A 16,265-nucleotide genomic window follows, 5' to 3' on the forward strand; every position below is an offset into this window, starting at 1 on the left:
TAAGATGCAGCATGGCTTTATCTAGGATAGGTCATGCCACATTAACCTCATTTCTTTTGACAGGGTACTGTCAATGCTGGTACAATAGAGAGCTGCAACAGCCCTGTTTTACCTAGCATTCAAAGGATTTAATAAAACCTCTCTTGCTATTCTGGGATAACATGGGGAAATGTGACCTAGAGAATGTAGTTTAGATGGTTTTGAAAATGCTTGAATGGCCATATGCAAAGAATGGTCATTAATGTTTCACAATCAACTTGGAAGTCTCCATCAGCTTGCCCTAGGAATCTGCGCTTGGTCTAGCATTGTTTAACAATCTTATCAGTGACTTGGATGAAGGCATAGAGAAATGAATGCTGATTAAATCTATAAATGACAGAGAAGAAGAGCTAATATGCTGGATGACTGAGTTAGCATCTGAAAATATCTTGACAAACCAGAATGCTGGGTCAGATCTAATAAGTTTAAAACTTAAAGTGGGTTCCAAAGCAATGCATCTGTAAAGGACCTGGGCATTTTAAGGGCTATAAACTAAATATGAGTCAACAGCATTACATGGCAGCCCCCAAAATCTCAGATTGTACTTAGAGAAACTGAGCTCCTAAGATGAAGCTAGTAATATTTCTGCTGGACTTTGCCTTGGTCAGACCCCATCACAGGTCTGGGGACTACATTTTAAGAAGGTTATTGATAGACTGGGGAGGCCTTGAGAAGGCACCTCTAGGGAACCAGAGGAGGTTGACAAGGCCGGTAGTCATATATTTGAGAATGGGTAGAAAGAAGAGGGGGTGGTCACCTTGAAAAAGAGAAGACATGGTGGTGGGAGCCATGGGGACATAACAGTTATCTTTAAACACACGAATAATAATAATTAAATAACAATAATAGCTAACATTTGTATAGCACCTACTACGTGCAAGGCACTGTGCTAAATGCTTTACAAATGTGATCTAATTCAATTCTCACCACAACCCTGGGAAGTAGATGCTATTATCTTTATTCTGCAGATGAGGGAATTGAAGAAGACAGAGGTTAAATGATTGCCAAGGGTTTACACAGCTAACATCTGAGGATGGATTTAAATTCAGGTCTTCCTGATTCTAGGTCCCAAGTCCTATCCACTGTACCACCTAGCTGTCATCTTTTGGAGAAGGATTTGACCCATTCTGTTTGGACCTAGAAGAACCAGAAGCAATGAGTGGAAATCTCAGAGGCAACTCTAGTTTTGACATATAAGGAAAAGTTTCCTAACAGTTCTAACAGTGGGTACTCTCTCACTAGAGGTCTATGAGGAAAAATTGGATGACTACCTGGGTATGCTATAGAGATCCTTAAATGGGTAAGGGGCAAATGAAATGTCTTTTGAGGTTTATGGGTGACCATAGGCCCTCTTAGGGCTGTGCTGGAGCCATCAATGGTTGTGCTGATGAGGACAAACCTCTGTGCCAATACCCTAAGGGGTTGAGAGAGTTAATTAAATAGGAGGCAGTATGTTGTAATAGGAAGATCCCTAGATTGGAGCTGGGAGTTCCCACTCTGTTCCTAATGAGCTGTGTGATCATGGGTTAAGTGATGGGGCCTCTCTGGACCTTGGTTTCCCATCTGAAAAATAAAGGAGCTGCACATTCATGATACCTAGGATCTTTTCCAGCACTGGCATCCTTGGGTCTATGTTCTGAACTCCCTTCTGGCTCTATGGGGGTGTGCCCTGCCTACTGATCCAGTGCCACTCCTTCCCAAGAAAAAGCTGCCAAGATCCTATCCAGGTTGGAGCTGATAAGGAATCAGGCCCATCCGTTTCCTGAGAAAGAGATTACTCTGTTAGTTATGGCCCGTTGAGTGTTAATGGTCAGCTTGATTTCCTGAGTCCCCTCTTAAGATTAGAGAGCTTTTTTCAAAATTTTAACTTTTTTTTTTCTTTACAAAAGAAGCTAACAATGAAGAGGAAAGAATTCCGACCAAGCCAGAAAGTGAGTGATGGTTAACGTTTTAATTAAACCTTTCCCCCTCCTTTTCCTCACCCTCCTCCCCAACTCAATCAAGCTCCGGAGGAACAACATTCTTCTGGGAAGTGTTTACACAGGCTTGGAAAAAGTCACCTCCCAAATCCACACACAGGGAGGTGGTGATTAATGCTTGGTCTCTAGTATACTGAAATCACCCTGCTCTCCGTTCTGGCTCCTTGTACCCATGGCCTATTCACTGACGTCACTGGCAGCCAAGAACCCACAGCTGGATCCAGCTAGCAGGTTTGCTGGTAAGTGCCCCTTGGCACAGCTCCTGGTGATGTATAACACGGTGTGTGGCAGCAGCGGCGGCGGCGGTGGCAGTGGCAGCGGGGAGGTGGGGCCAGGGCTGTGATTGACATGTGGACGTCAAGAACCTTGAGTCTGTGTTCAGACTGTGTCCAGACATTCACATGGGGACGTGGGCACCATATCAAATCACAGAGGGCTAGAACCTAAAGGAACCCTAGAACATACAACAGAGAATATTAAAGTGGGGAAAGATCTCAGAAAGCAGGATGCCATGGAGGGACAGGGACCTTAGAACATACGACAGAGAATGTTAGAGGAGGGAAGGGCCTTAGAACAAAGCATGCTAGAGCTAGAAATGCCCTTAAATACTAGAGTCCACCCCCTGCTCCCATTTTACAGAGGAAAAATCTGAAGCCCTGATAAGAGAAATACAGCTGGTATAGAGAGGACTGGAGTAGGAACCAGACTTGGCTTTTAATCTTAATTCTGTCATTATCCATATGGGTGGCCTTGGTTAAGTCACAAACAGTCCAGGCTGGATTAAAACTTCTCTAACATCCCTTCTTGGCTCTGACATGCCATGGCCTAAGGCCCACTTCAGCTATGACATTCTCTATTCTGAAGTCCCTTCCAGGGCCAACATTTTATAATTCTGTTAGTGCTAGGCCCAGAACCTAAGCCTTGAAACTACCACTGACTGGCATTTTGGGGGTGTCTGGTTTGAGGGATTCTTCAGCATTCTCTTCTGAAGACCTACAGACAAAGGACATAGGAGACGGGAGGAAGATTAGGGCATGCGGCCAAGGCTGCCCTGATTTCCCCAGGCTGTAAGGACCTTCCACTCAAACCTCCCCAGCAGTCGCAGCACTATGTTTTTATACTTATCTATGTTTACATCTTCTCCTCCTACTTGACAGTAAGCCCCATGAGGGCAACCGTCTTATCTAAAGTCTGTAGCTCCCCAGTACCTAGCACAGACACTTAACCAATGTTTACAGAATGAATGAATGTGACAGGGCATGCCTGCTGAGGATCTAAGCTTCACGTGGACATAAAGGACAGTGACCACTTAACTGAGGTGCTCTGACCCTCCACAGGTACGTAAGGGACAAACAGATGATGCCATTTATTTGAGACTATCTGTAAAATGGGGTCACGACCCTCGAACCACCTGCCTCACAGGTTATACCGATCACAGTGATCACACATCATAAAGCTCTCAGTCTAAGACTGTGGGGAGAATGGCCTGAGGGCAGAAGTCGAGCTGAGGTGGGCCGCTGAACTAAGGGCAAGGCCACATTAAGGAGAGTCTTGAAAACTAATAAGAGGGATTCCTTTCTCTGAGACTATCTCCAATTTTTCCTATCTATAGTTAGTCTGTCCACAGTTTTTTTTTTTTGTTGCATGCTGTCTCCCTCATTAGACTATAAGCTCCTTGAGGGAAACTGTGCTTTTTGTCCTTCTTTTTGTATGCCCAGGGCTCAGCAGAGTCTATGGAACATAGTAGGTGCTTAATAAATGCCTACTAACTTGACTTGATATTAAATATTACAGTAGCAGGTCAGGAGATTTAGACCTGAACTCCTTCCAAGGGACCTTGGAAGTTAGCAAATACAACTCTCTCATTTTATAGAGGATGAAAGTGGGACCCAGAGAGGGGAAGAGACTTGTCTAGAGTCACCATAAGAGTTTGAGGCAGGATTTGAACCCAAGCCTTACTGACTCAAAATCCAAAACTCCATTCACTATGCCAGAAGACTATGAAATCTAGAAATCACCTAGTGTGGCCTACTTATGTTATAGATGAGAAGACTCACCAAACGTCACACAGAGAATGTCATCTGGTCCTCAAAACAGGCCTGTGAGGTGGCCCATTATTATATTTATATAATGGGATATATAATAAACTTATAATAGCATATACAATATGTAATAGCATTTAATAAGCTAATGCTAGCTTATTATTTTATCCATTTTACAGTTGAGGAAACTAAGGCAGACAGACATTGAATGACTTGCCCATGGTCACACAGCTCTCTAAATGTCAGAGGCAGGATGGGAATCCAAGTGTCATCTAACTGCCTCACTAGAGACTCCTGGAGATGTGAAAAGTTTAGGGGTATTTGGAGGGGAGTCAATGACTGAAGTGGTGGTTTAAGTGTGAAGCAGGAAAGGAGAACAGGTGAGTCCTGGAGGCCCCCCTTCCACCCACATTCTTTACTCACATCCGTACCAGACTCTCCAAGGCCTGCCTGAGTAGGGTTTTGGAACAGAGCTGTAGAGCTTGGGCCAGTGCCTAGCCTCCTGCTGACACATTTGTGTTTTTTGGGCAGGCTTTCCAAAAAGCCCAGGGGATCCTGAGGGGTTCAAACCAGAGCTGCTACTGATGCTGGGGCTGGGCCACCAGGCAGGCAAGAAACTAGGGTTCCACGCCACAAGAGAAAGACCCCTTCTGCTACACTGGCAGGGGGGATGGTGGTTGGAGCCAGAGGATAGAGAAGACTAGGGGTGGAAGAAAGTAGGATGTGTGTGTGTGTGTGTGTGTGTGTGTGTGTGTGTGTGTGCGCACATGCACCGAGACTGGGGCAACAACAGAAGGGATGAAGACAGCGGTACGGTACTCTAATGACAATTGCAGAGACCTGGGCCATTTGATGTGTGTATGCACATGCGTACATGAGAGCAACCACCCAATATAGTACAGATCCAGGGACAGAGTTAGTGTGAAGGCTACTCTAGGGAAGGAGGAAAGGGTGGACAGAGGGAAAAAACAGGGGGAGGAGAGGATGATGCCCTGTAAAGAACCCATTCTTATCTTTCTGGTCTCATCTGCCTTCAGAGGCCACAGCCAATCTAGACCTCAGTGGATGCTTTCCTTCTCTTGTGTGGGAGGATTCACAGACCCTAAAGTCCTCAAGGCTGCATGCTCTCAACTGACTATTGCAATAGGCCTCCCCTGTCTCAGAGGCTCTAGGATGGGAGTGTTGGGGAAGGCCATGACATATCCAAGCTGCCACATTCAAATTCCTAGCCTTGTGTACGTGTGGGCCATGACTTATGGCGTAGTGAGGGTCTCATCTCTAGAGATGTTCAAGCAGGAGCTGAGTGATTGCTCATTGAGACTATTGTAGAAGGAATTTTTCTTAATGACCTTATCAGCTCCCACAGATTCAATGATCATCTCTGAACTAGGTATCTATAACATCTCAAACTCAACATATCTGAAAACTGATTATCTTCCCCCTTCTTCTACCCTGCCTTCAAACCTATTTTTCTAACTTTCCTATTTATGTATAGGACACCCCCAATCCTTAGTTAGCCAGTTTCATGACCTCAGTGTCACCCCTGACTGCCCACTCTCCATCATCCCACATCCATTCAATGTCGAATATTGTTTCCCTTCATCTCTCTCCCATCCATTCCCCTGCCTTCCATGCACAGTCATCAGTTTAGTTCAAGGCCTTATCACATCTTGTGTGGACTATTCCGCAGTCTTCTAATTGGTCTCTGCCTCTGGTTTCTCCCCACTGCAATCCATCTTCCACTCAGCTGCTCAGATGGATTTCCTAAAGTGTATGTCATACTCCACTCCCCTACTCAATCAGCTCCTACGGCTCCCTATTCATCTGTGGGATCACCGATGCACTCCTCTGTTTGGCGTTCATAACCCTTCACAACCTGTCTGCAGACTACACTTCCAGTCTTGTTGCTTCTTTGCACACTCAGGATGATCCGACACGTGGGCCTTCTCATGTCTCAAACTTTTCTACAATGTCCCATCTTGTGCATTTGCATTGGTTCTCTCTCCAGCCTAGAATATGCTTCCTCCTCACCTGTACCTTCCCAAATCCCTGACACCTTGGGAAGACCCGGGCTCCAATTCTGACACAGTCAAAACTTCTGTGACCTTGGGCAAAGTACTTAACTCCTGTGGCTTCAGGGGGGCAGTCAGGAGGCTCAGTGGACAGATAATAATAGAAATTACCTCCCAGGGTCGTTGTGAGATATCTCAAATGAGGTGATAACTGTAAAGCACTTAATATAATGGCTGGCACAAAGAAGGTGCTATATAAATGCTTATTTCCTTCCCCTCTTCTCCATCTGTAAAATGGGAATAATAAAACTTTAAATCCCTGTCTCATGGGGCTATTGTGACAACCACCAGCCCTGGCATTTGAATAGGAAGAACTAGGTTCAAATTCCGACTCTTTCACTAACTCCCCCTGTGACTTTTTTGGGGGCCTCAGTTTATTCATCTGTCAAATGAGGGAGTTCGATTAGGTGATTTCTAAATCTATGATACTAAATGGAATAATGTCTACTACTTCCTTCTCCAGTTCATTTTACAGATGAGGAAACTGAGGCAAACAGGGTTAAGTGACTGTAATGGGAATGCAAATTTGGAAGATCTTCCCTGCCCCTAGGCTAAAGTGCACCTGAAGCCTGGGGTGGGGGGCTTGTTTTTCAGTAGATACTTTTTGATTGGCCAGTGGGTCAATAAGGTTGTTATATTTTCTGAGCCAGGAGAAGGCTATATAAGCCCTGATGTGAGGCTTTGTTTTGGGGGCTCACTTTGAGAAGTGTTCTGTGATTTGATCTGTATTCTGGGAAGCCGTTGTCCAGGGTCCCCCCGGCTTTGAAAAACCCAGATGTGGAAACCCAGATGTTGACTGGGTATGGATGTAAGGGTTGGACAGTTTGGAAATCTGTCTACTTGATCTGTTTCTGTCTTGATAATTCTGCCTGTGTATTCTGAAGTTCGGGGTGCTGACCTTTTTCCCCTGAACTAGGTAAACGATATGTGTTTGACTGATTAAAGTAAGCTTGTTAACCCATTTTGAGTTGCTTTCCTTTATCAAAGCAGATCCAGGAACCTGTGGTGGCGGCAAACCCTGGGGGCGCTCGGGGTGCCTGCCGCCACAGTGACTTGCCCAGGGTCACACTGCTGGTAAGTGAATGAGGTCAGATTTGAACTCAGGAAGATGAGTCTTCCTGACTTCAGGCCTGGCGCTCTATCCACTGTACTACCAACCTGCCCCTAAATTGGAATATTGGAGTGTTGTAACTCCACAGGATGAGCTCCTGTAAGGATTTCAGGATGGTGCAACCTAGAAGTGTGGAAACTGCTGCATGATGCATAAGCAGGGGAGGGTCATGGCTTCTCTCCGCATAAAGGTCAAGTAACTTTGCTCAGGTCTGTGGCTGCCAACTCTATGCCCGGTCCTAGCCAGCTACTTCACAGATCACCCACAATTCTAAAGTGCTTTCCTGACCACAACCCTGTGTGTGGTGACTGTTAGCAGGATGACTGATTTAGGGCTTGAAGGGATTTTAAAGTCCTTCTTCCATCTCCCTTCTTTGACAGATGGGGAAACTGAGGCCCAAAGTGGTCAAGAGACTTGCCTAAGTTCACACAGGCACTAAGTGGTGAGGCTGGGATTCAAGCCTATGTCTTTTAACTCCAAGGTGTTCTTTCCATTGCACAGTGTGGGAACTGAGCAGAAGACTGTGGAGCCAGCTCAATATAAACCTTTCCTCATGGCCGAGAAACCAACTCAATTCACACATCCTACTGCCCGTGGGTAGTAGCACTGCCCTTTTGTACAAAGACCAATGTGCTGCCAACAGAGGAGTAGTTTGATGTAGTGGAAACTGGGAGTTGAGACATGTGTATTGACATTAGGAAACTTACTTTATTCCTATGAGCCCGAATTTTCCTATATCTCTAAAATGAGGATAATAATAAATGAGAAGCAATGGTGAGGTGCGGTGGGTAGAAAGCTGGTCTTGGAGCCAGGAAAATCTGGGTTCAAGTCTAGCTTCTGGCATACACTCTGCGACCCTGGACAAATCATTTAACTTTTTAGTGCTCTAAGACTATAGGCTGTAGAGAAAGTGCCACCCTGCACTGGTGGAGGGAGTTTCCTCATCTGAGAGTATCAATGAAATCATAGCTCCAGTCCCTATCTCTATGAAATTCAGATGAATGGATGAAAAGCCTTGTAAACTCTTGGGTTAGAGCAGAAAGTAGAGCAGGATGAAGAGATTCAGGGATGAAACACATGAAACAGGATGTTCTCCAGGGGCTGAACACATCGTGAACAACTTGCCACAGACAGTCATTAGCTAAGTCAAGAAGAAAGCTTAGGTTTCCTGAATCCCAGTCCAAGTTTTTTTTTTTAATGCATTGCAACTAAGCTAATATGCTACAGAAAATGAGTTTGGCAGATGAACACTAGAAACTGGCCAAATCACAGGGATTTTTTTAAAAAAGCTATTCCAAAAACAGGTCAAAGAGAGATAATTTAAGAATCACTGAATTCCCTGAAAATCATGATTAAAAAAAGCCTGCATACTATATTTCAAGAAATCATAAATGAAAACTGCCCAGATCTATTAGAACCAGAGGGCAAAATCAAGACAGAAAGAACCCCTTTTGCAAGAAATTCCAAAAGAAAAAGTCCCAGGGATGATATAGTCTAGTGACTCCTATTTGGTGGTTCATGACATTGGTTCAAAAATTCTTTAATGGACCATTAAGTAGTACATGATTATAAAGAATATTCTGAATAGTATATTAAATTGTCCCTGGGGTTCATAGCACTTTTTTTTTTATCACAGTTGTAAGGGATTTGAAAAAAAAACATTGGGAACCACTGTGATAGGCAAAATGAAGACCTTCTAAATCAAAAGAAAAAATATTGTAAACATCTAGAAAGAAGCAGTTTAAGTACCAAAAACCACAGCCAGGATCACACAAGATCTGCCAACTTCTACTAAAATGAGAGGAGATCTTGGAATACAATATCATGAAAGGCAAAAGATATAGGCTTACAACCAAGAATAACTTGTCCTGCAAAAATGAGTATAATTTTACAGAGAAAAAATTGATCTTTTTAATGGAGTATTTCTGATGAAAAGACCATAGCTGATTAGGAATGTTAAAATACAAACAGGAAACATAGGGAAACCTAGAAATGTATATTTATTTGAACATCTGGAAGGACCTATCTGATGATATAATGCTAACTTTTTAATGGGGTGAGAAGAAATAAATGTCTCTTCCGAACCTTAATGTCTTCAAATGGTATTGAGAGAATCAAAGAAGAAGAAAAACAAAAGTCCTGGGGGGTAGACTGGTTGGTTTGAGAGTCTGAAGAAGCAAAATAAATACATTAGAATAAAAGGTGGAAGAAGTGGGGCAGCAGGAAGAATGGCATGTTATTTCTCTAAATGGGGTATGTGAGAAGAAGAGTGTACAGACAAAAATCCTCAACAACACACACACCTGGGAATCTGGGGTTGAACCTCACTCTTCTCTGACAAAGAGAAGATGGCTGCCAACCTGCCAACCTACCAACCACACCACACAGCCTGATGCAGAAATACATCAAACTCAACAGAGAAACAAGCAAGGATAGGAAAAGGAAGGTTATTAAGGAGAGAATAATGCTGGGGAGAGAATAGCTACAAACAAAGTAAACTTGCTGATCCTGAAAAGAAGACTAAAAGGGGGCAAAAAGCAAAGAACTAGAATTAGGGATGAGGAACCTGTGGCCTCAATGCCACATGTGGCCCTCTAGGTTCTCAAGTGTGGCCCTTTGACTGAATCCAAACTTCACAGAACAAATCCCTTTAATAAAAGGATTTGTTCTGTAAAACTTGGACTCAGTTGAAAAGCCTCACCCAAGGATCTAGAAGGTTACGTGTGACCTCAAGGCTGCAGGTTCTCCACTCTTGAACTAGGACCTGAAGTGGTGCTTATCAATTGGTTAATGGCCGAATAAATTTTGGTATATGAATACAACGTAATATTATTGAGCTGTAAGAAATGATGTAAGAAAACAGTTTCAGAGACTCTTGTGGAGTATAAAATGATGTGGAGTCAAGTGAACAAAAAGCAGCAGACAACAAAAATGTAAGAAAAACAAGTCTGAAAGACTTAAGAACTAGGGTTTATGCAATGGCCAACCATGTCTCCACAGGGTCTATGATGAAATACATCATCCATCTCCTGGCAGAGAGGTGACAGATTCAAGGTACAGAAAGAGATGTACATTTTTATGTGACTGGGCTCATGCCATTTAATGTGCACGGTGTGGTTTCTTTTTGCTTATTTGTTACAAGGGTTTTTGTTGTCTTTTTTTGTGATTTAGGAGGGGGAAGTGTTGGGAGATTTTGGGTTAGCAACAGTGATGCAAAAAAAAAAGGCCATAGAAACATTTTTTAAATGCACAGATGGGAACAGAAGGAAGCACAGACAAGTAGGATAATTTTGAAAGTAATATGTGGAATTATTATACATTTTAAAATATATGTGATATAATGAATAAGCAATTGGTATGAAACGAAGATACACAATTTTCATATTCAGTTATCTGTTTGTATTCTGCTGGGTATATGGAAATGATTTTGGGGGGGGACATTGTTTAGAATAAAAAATAAAATTTAAAACCAGTCAACTCTTTCTTCAGGCTCTTTTAGCACAGAACAGTATTAGAATGTGTAAGATGCAAGCAGGAAGAAAGCTAGGTAGATTCCCCTTCTAGGATCTTAGGGCTAGAACGGATCTTAAAGCATAGTTAGGATCACACAAGACCTGGCAACTTCTATCATATATGAGAAATCTTGGAATTAAGAACCTCCAAGTCTGCCCCGCTCATGCAACAACAATTCATCAGTCACGTGGCTTTTCCAGAAGCTACCACCCAAACCACAGACTTGGTCTCACCTGTCCGGTAGCCGGTGTTGTTGAGGTACACAGCAAAGGTACGGGTCTCATGCTGGGCTTGCCAGGAAGGTGAGGAGCAGTTCTCATTGTTGGTGTAGGTGTTGTGATTGTGGGCATATTTTCCGGTCAGAATGGAGGACCTTGAAGGGCAGCACATGGGTGTGGTCACAAAGGCATTGATGAAGTGAGCCCCTCCTTGCTCCATGATTCTCCTCGTCTTGTTCATCACTTGCATTGAACCTGGAACAACAAAACCCACCAATGACCACAGATACACAGGAACCCCATGATTTCTTAGAGCAAACCACCAGAATGGCCCCATTCAGAGCTGACATGGCTCATTTGTTCTTCAAAATCCTCAAGAACACACACACACCTGGGAACCTAGAGACCTGGAGTCTAATGGCAGCTCTGCCACTCATTTAACGGAGACCACAAGCAGGTCATTCCCCTTCTCTGGGCTTTCTTGTTTGTGCTCTTTCTTTAGTATCTGTAAAATAAGAAGATGGAACCAGATGCTCTGGAGAAGTCTTCTCAAGCTCCCAATTTCATTTACCTATTCCGGATTTTTATAATCCAAACCAACAATCTTGGTAATTAAAGTCCCGCCAAAACAACCTGTCTGACCACGTCTTCTACCCCTCCCCTTCCCCAAACAATCGTTTATTAAACACTTAGCATGTGATGGGGATACAAACAAAGACAAAACCAGTTCCTATCCTCAAGAAGCATCATTCTAATGGGTTAGACAACACATCAATAACTAGGTATGTTACATACAATAAGACAGAAGGCAATCCGGAGGGTCCCTAGTCACTGGTGAGGCCAGGAAAGACCTTCTGGAGAAGTTGATATCTGAACTGAGTTTTCATGAAAGCCAGGGAAGCTGAGAGACGCTACACTCAGGCTAGTCTTCCCAAACTTCCCCTACCACCACCCCACCCCCACCTTATGCATTTTCCTATCCATGCTGTCATTCACCTTGCTCTTCCACATTGGCATGGCTTCTCTGTCCTTCAAGGCCCACCTCAAATGCCCACCCCTACAGGAAGCCTCCCCTTATCCTCTCCTCTTCCAATGGAAGTTATTGCTTCTTCCTTTATCTAACAGCATAGACTTTATACTACCCTCATATGCAGCTGAACTCACATTTATATTATATGCATATAGAAGAATTTTCCCTTTTGGATGAAGTGATGGCATCTTTGTGATGACTGAAATGGCATAGCAGGAAATGTACCACATATAGTAGGTGCCTCAAAAAGTCTTTCCTGATTCCCAAAATGCCAGTGCCCTTTATCTCTCTCACCTGCATTTATTCTGCACATATTTATGTATTGCATGAAGAAGTTTCTTCCTGGAGAGAACACAAGCACCTTGAGAGCAAGGACTCTTTCTTTTTGTTTATTTGTTTGCCTTTGTATCCCATTGCTTGGCCTGTAACAGGGCCTTAATAAATGCTTGTTGTCTACCTGATAGCAAGCCTCTTGGAGACTGCAGTGTCTGACCACTTGTTGGGTGAGATATAGAGAGAATTCTTATTCAGACAGAAATTTGTCCTGATGGAGCTCTGAGAATTCTTTATCATAATTTTTTATGTTGAAAATAGCTTTTTAGAAACTCTGATTTTCAGCCTCTGGTTCCAAAGGGCAAAGAATCATGGGGCACAATCTTTGAACATCTAGACTTCTACCAAATAGGGTGACAAATAGTCTCCCAGAGATACAGAGGGAGGAAGTCAGGAAGCTTCCACTCAGAGGGGGACAGGTTTCCGAGTTGGAACAAACTTTCAAGATCACCTGCTCCAAACCCCTCATTTTATAGATGAGAAATCTGAGAGAGGACATGATTTGTTCCAGGTCATATGTCACAAGTAGCAAGGCCCATATCTGAACCCACGTCTCCTGACTCCAAGTCTCCTGAGGGTTCCAGTCTACCGTACCTCTTGGCAGCACACTTACTTTCTGTGGTACCCACTGCTTGGCACAAAGACCCTATGTTAGGTTTCTCTGAGGTCATCCAAGGCTAGCGTGAGCCCTCCAGGGAAGGGAGAGGAAAGAGCTGAAAGCTTATCTGGTTGTATGGCAACCTTCAGGTTCCAGAAATGCCAGTAAGACATCTGGTATCAAGGCCACACACTCCTTTTTCAAAGTCATGGAGGTGGGGGAGGGCATAGACAATGCCAGGGCTTAAGCATGGCATGAAATCACCTCCTTGTTAAGCTGAATGAAGAGTTCAACTTTAATCAATTCTTCCTGCCACCAGCTGGCACAAATTACATATTACCTTGGGCATTAATAAAGTTAGTTGAACTTTCTAAATGAATACTTCGCCAAGGCAGGACTGTGCCCAACTTCTAACTGAAATGCCAGTGTTGGGGGTGGGGGGAGAAAGAGCTGCTTTCCCAGACAGCCCATCTGATTCACAGATTAACTAAGTGACTGCTAATTGTTCCTTACGCATAATTATTATTATATGGTATATACCACGGTCTGTTTTCTTCTAAGTATTAACAAGGGGTTGGACTAGTCTAAGGGTTCTGAAGCATTTTTCTGTGTGCATATTATGGACCCTAACCTAGTGGAGTCTATGGGTCTATGGGTCCTTTCTCAGAAATAACATTTTTAAGCATTTATGCTTAATTTTAATTAGAAATTAGTGAAAGCCACGTGAGGTAGGGCACTTTCATAATTTCTATTCATGAAGGAGGTTGAGGCTGGTAGAACCATTGAATTCAGGAGTTCTAAGCTTTAACAGGAAGCATAGAAAACAGAAGGGAAACAGAACCCCACCAGGCTGCTTGAGAGGAGGAGAATTTGCATGGGGAGGAAAACAGAGCAAGTTCATCCTTCTGTGTTACTGCCAATCAGCATTAGGATCAGGCCCAAGAGTGGTGACCACTGCATTTTCAGTCTGGACAAGATAGGAAGACAGTCTGTAAAAAAAAGAGGTTAGTGAACAGAAAGTGTAATTTTCTCCTAAATTCACTGATCCCCTGAAATCTGTCCATGGACCTTGGGTCCTAGGTTAAGAACCGCTGGACTAGATGATCTTTACCTAAAACAAATAGCTAGGGGTAGCTAGGTGGCACGGTGAATAGAGCACCAGCCCTGGAGTCAGGAGGACTTGAGTTCAAATTTGACCTCAGATACTTAACACTTACTAGCTGTGTGACCTTGGGCAAGTCACTTAACCCCAATTGCCCTGCCTTCCCCCTCAAAAAACAAATAAACAAACAAAAAATAAAACAAACATCTTGAGAGCAGGGCCTCTATGTCTTATTTCCTTTATATGTCACTTGTCCCAGGGCCCACCTTGAAAACACAGTACTTTGGACACACACAGGTGCTTAATAAAATGTTTGTTGAGTGAATGAATGAAAAAAGCAACAGAAAGCACTTGAAGAAGGCTTCTTTAAGTCAGTTACTGTGTACCCTGTACACGATGAACCTCGTATTGGCCAGTATGGCTGCACACGTTGCTGGCACATTCAGTGAATGCCCATTGATGTTGATCAGAAGAGATAACAGAAGTGATATTACCCAATGCTTCCTTCTGTCCCCGTTCGTACTATGCAGGCACATTTCCTTAGTAGTAAAGGAATGAAAGATGTCTGATGTTTCAAGGTCACTCTTGACCTTTACCTGGGAAGAGGATACTACTACCTGGTGTATGGATTCTCTGGCAGTAACTAGCTCGAAACCTAACATTAGTCAAAAGGAAGTAGCTAGAACATGCAAGGCCGGTTTTTGCTTGTGGAGTTTTTTTTTTTTTACTCCCTTAAAAAAAAAAGCTTTTGTGGTATGTTGTTATCCCTCTAATTTCTGTGGCAATTAAAAGGACGGTGCATTAGTGTGCCAGCTCTAGGCACAGTCTGCTTGTCGAGTGAGCTCACCCCTGAACAAACAGGCTGGCTGAAGGAGGATTTTGTTATTCTGCTATTAAAGTACAGTTTTAACAATCCCCTTAAATGACAGAGGCATCTGTGCATAAATAGCACTCCATGTTAAGCCTCCCCTTGGGGACAGTAACCTGGTTTAATAAAACTGCTGTAATGACACAGCTCTATAAATCAACCATCTTTAATACAAAAACATATGATCTAATCGCCTTCCACAGCCCAAGAGCTAGAACTAATGCAGACTGACAGTTCTGATGGCAGGTAAGGCTCTGGAATACCCTTCCGTGCTGAGCTAGAGAGGCCAGCTTTAAATATTTTAAACAAGCCAAACCAGCCTGGAGATGTTGAGAGAACAACAGAAAACTGTTTTCTTTCTGTGATGGAACCCCCCTACTGTGCTGAGCACCGGGTGAAGTTATCCCCACCCCCTGGCCTCTCTCAGCACATGCAGACCCAGGGACTTTGGGGGCATGGATGATTTCAGAAAGAAGCCTTGATTTAAAGCCAGGAGGCCTCCGTTACCTTGAAGGACTGGGTGAAACTGATCACAAATGGTGCGGTCTAGGGGATGGAGCATTGAATGAGGAGTTGGGATACCTGCATTCCAGGCCTGACTCTGCCATTAATTTGTTGGCTGATAAGGCAGTATATAATTGTGGAAAAAGAAATGGATTTTGAGCTAGGAGAGCTGGGTTCAAATCCTACCACTGCTCCTTAGTGCCTATACAACGTTGGGTCAGACACTTTCCTCCTTTGGCTTTTACTTTCCTCATCTGTTTAAAAAAAAAAAGAGGGACCCAAATGTAGAAATATAACAATAAAATTCAATTTTTAAAAAATGATATAACACATTTGTATAGCTCTTTTTATCCCATCTCTACTCCCATTAGAGAGAGTATGGCTACGTGCCTGTGACCCCAGATAAGACACTTAACTTTCCTTCTAACTATAAATCTATGACCCTCTAACCAAAGACTAAAAAGGCCTTGAAAGGCAGCTGAGGTTTAGTGAGGTGGGGGAGGGGTGTTCCAGTTTTTGGGTGGGTGGGAGGGAAATGAGTAAAGGTAGAAAGCAAAGCTCAAAGCACACACCCTGATCTTTGGGGCTATTTTCTTTTAACATTTAGCATTTGTTTGCCTACTCTTACCCATTCCTTAAGGGTTTCTGGAATGCCTGCAATGTAGCTGGATCAGCTTCTGAAAAGCCTGTCCAGTTACAATACCTGTTCTGAGGCCAAATCCAAGTTGGGAGCAAACTGTCTCCTCCAGAAGGGCTCTGTCCACAATCGGAAGGGAGGCTGAAGGGCGACAAAGGACTCCGGGGCCAGCTTTGGAGAAGAGGAAACCCTTTTGTTTCCCAATTATATTTGATTTCC

At 43.5% G+C, this 16,265-nt stretch overlaps 1 protein-coding gene across 3 annotated transcripts in view; it reads right to left on the reverse strand.

Annotated features, from left to right (window-relative positions):
- Nucleotides 1-16,265, reverse strand: part of SULF2 (sulfatase 2) — a 146,751-nt gene that overhangs the window by 89,174 nt on the left and 41,312 nt on the right. For all 3 annotated transcript variants that reach the window (XM_069072363.1, XM_069072362.1, XM_069072361.1), the window contains exon 3: nucleotides 10,990-11,229. In XM_069072363.1, the coding sequence (XP_068928464.1) occupies nucleotides 10,990-11,229 (240 nt within the window). The remainder of the gene's footprint in view (nucleotides 1-10,989; nucleotides 11,230-16,265) is intronic.

This window comes from Petaurus breviceps, unplaced genomic scaffold (assembly GCF_028583685.1).
Source record: "Petaurus breviceps papuanus isolate PSGF00001 unplaced genomic scaffold, PetGlider_PUasm1.0 90847, whole genome shotgun sequence".
Lineage (NCBI taxonomy): Eukaryota > Metazoa > Chordata > Mammalia > Diprotodontia > Petauridae > Petaurus > Petaurus breviceps.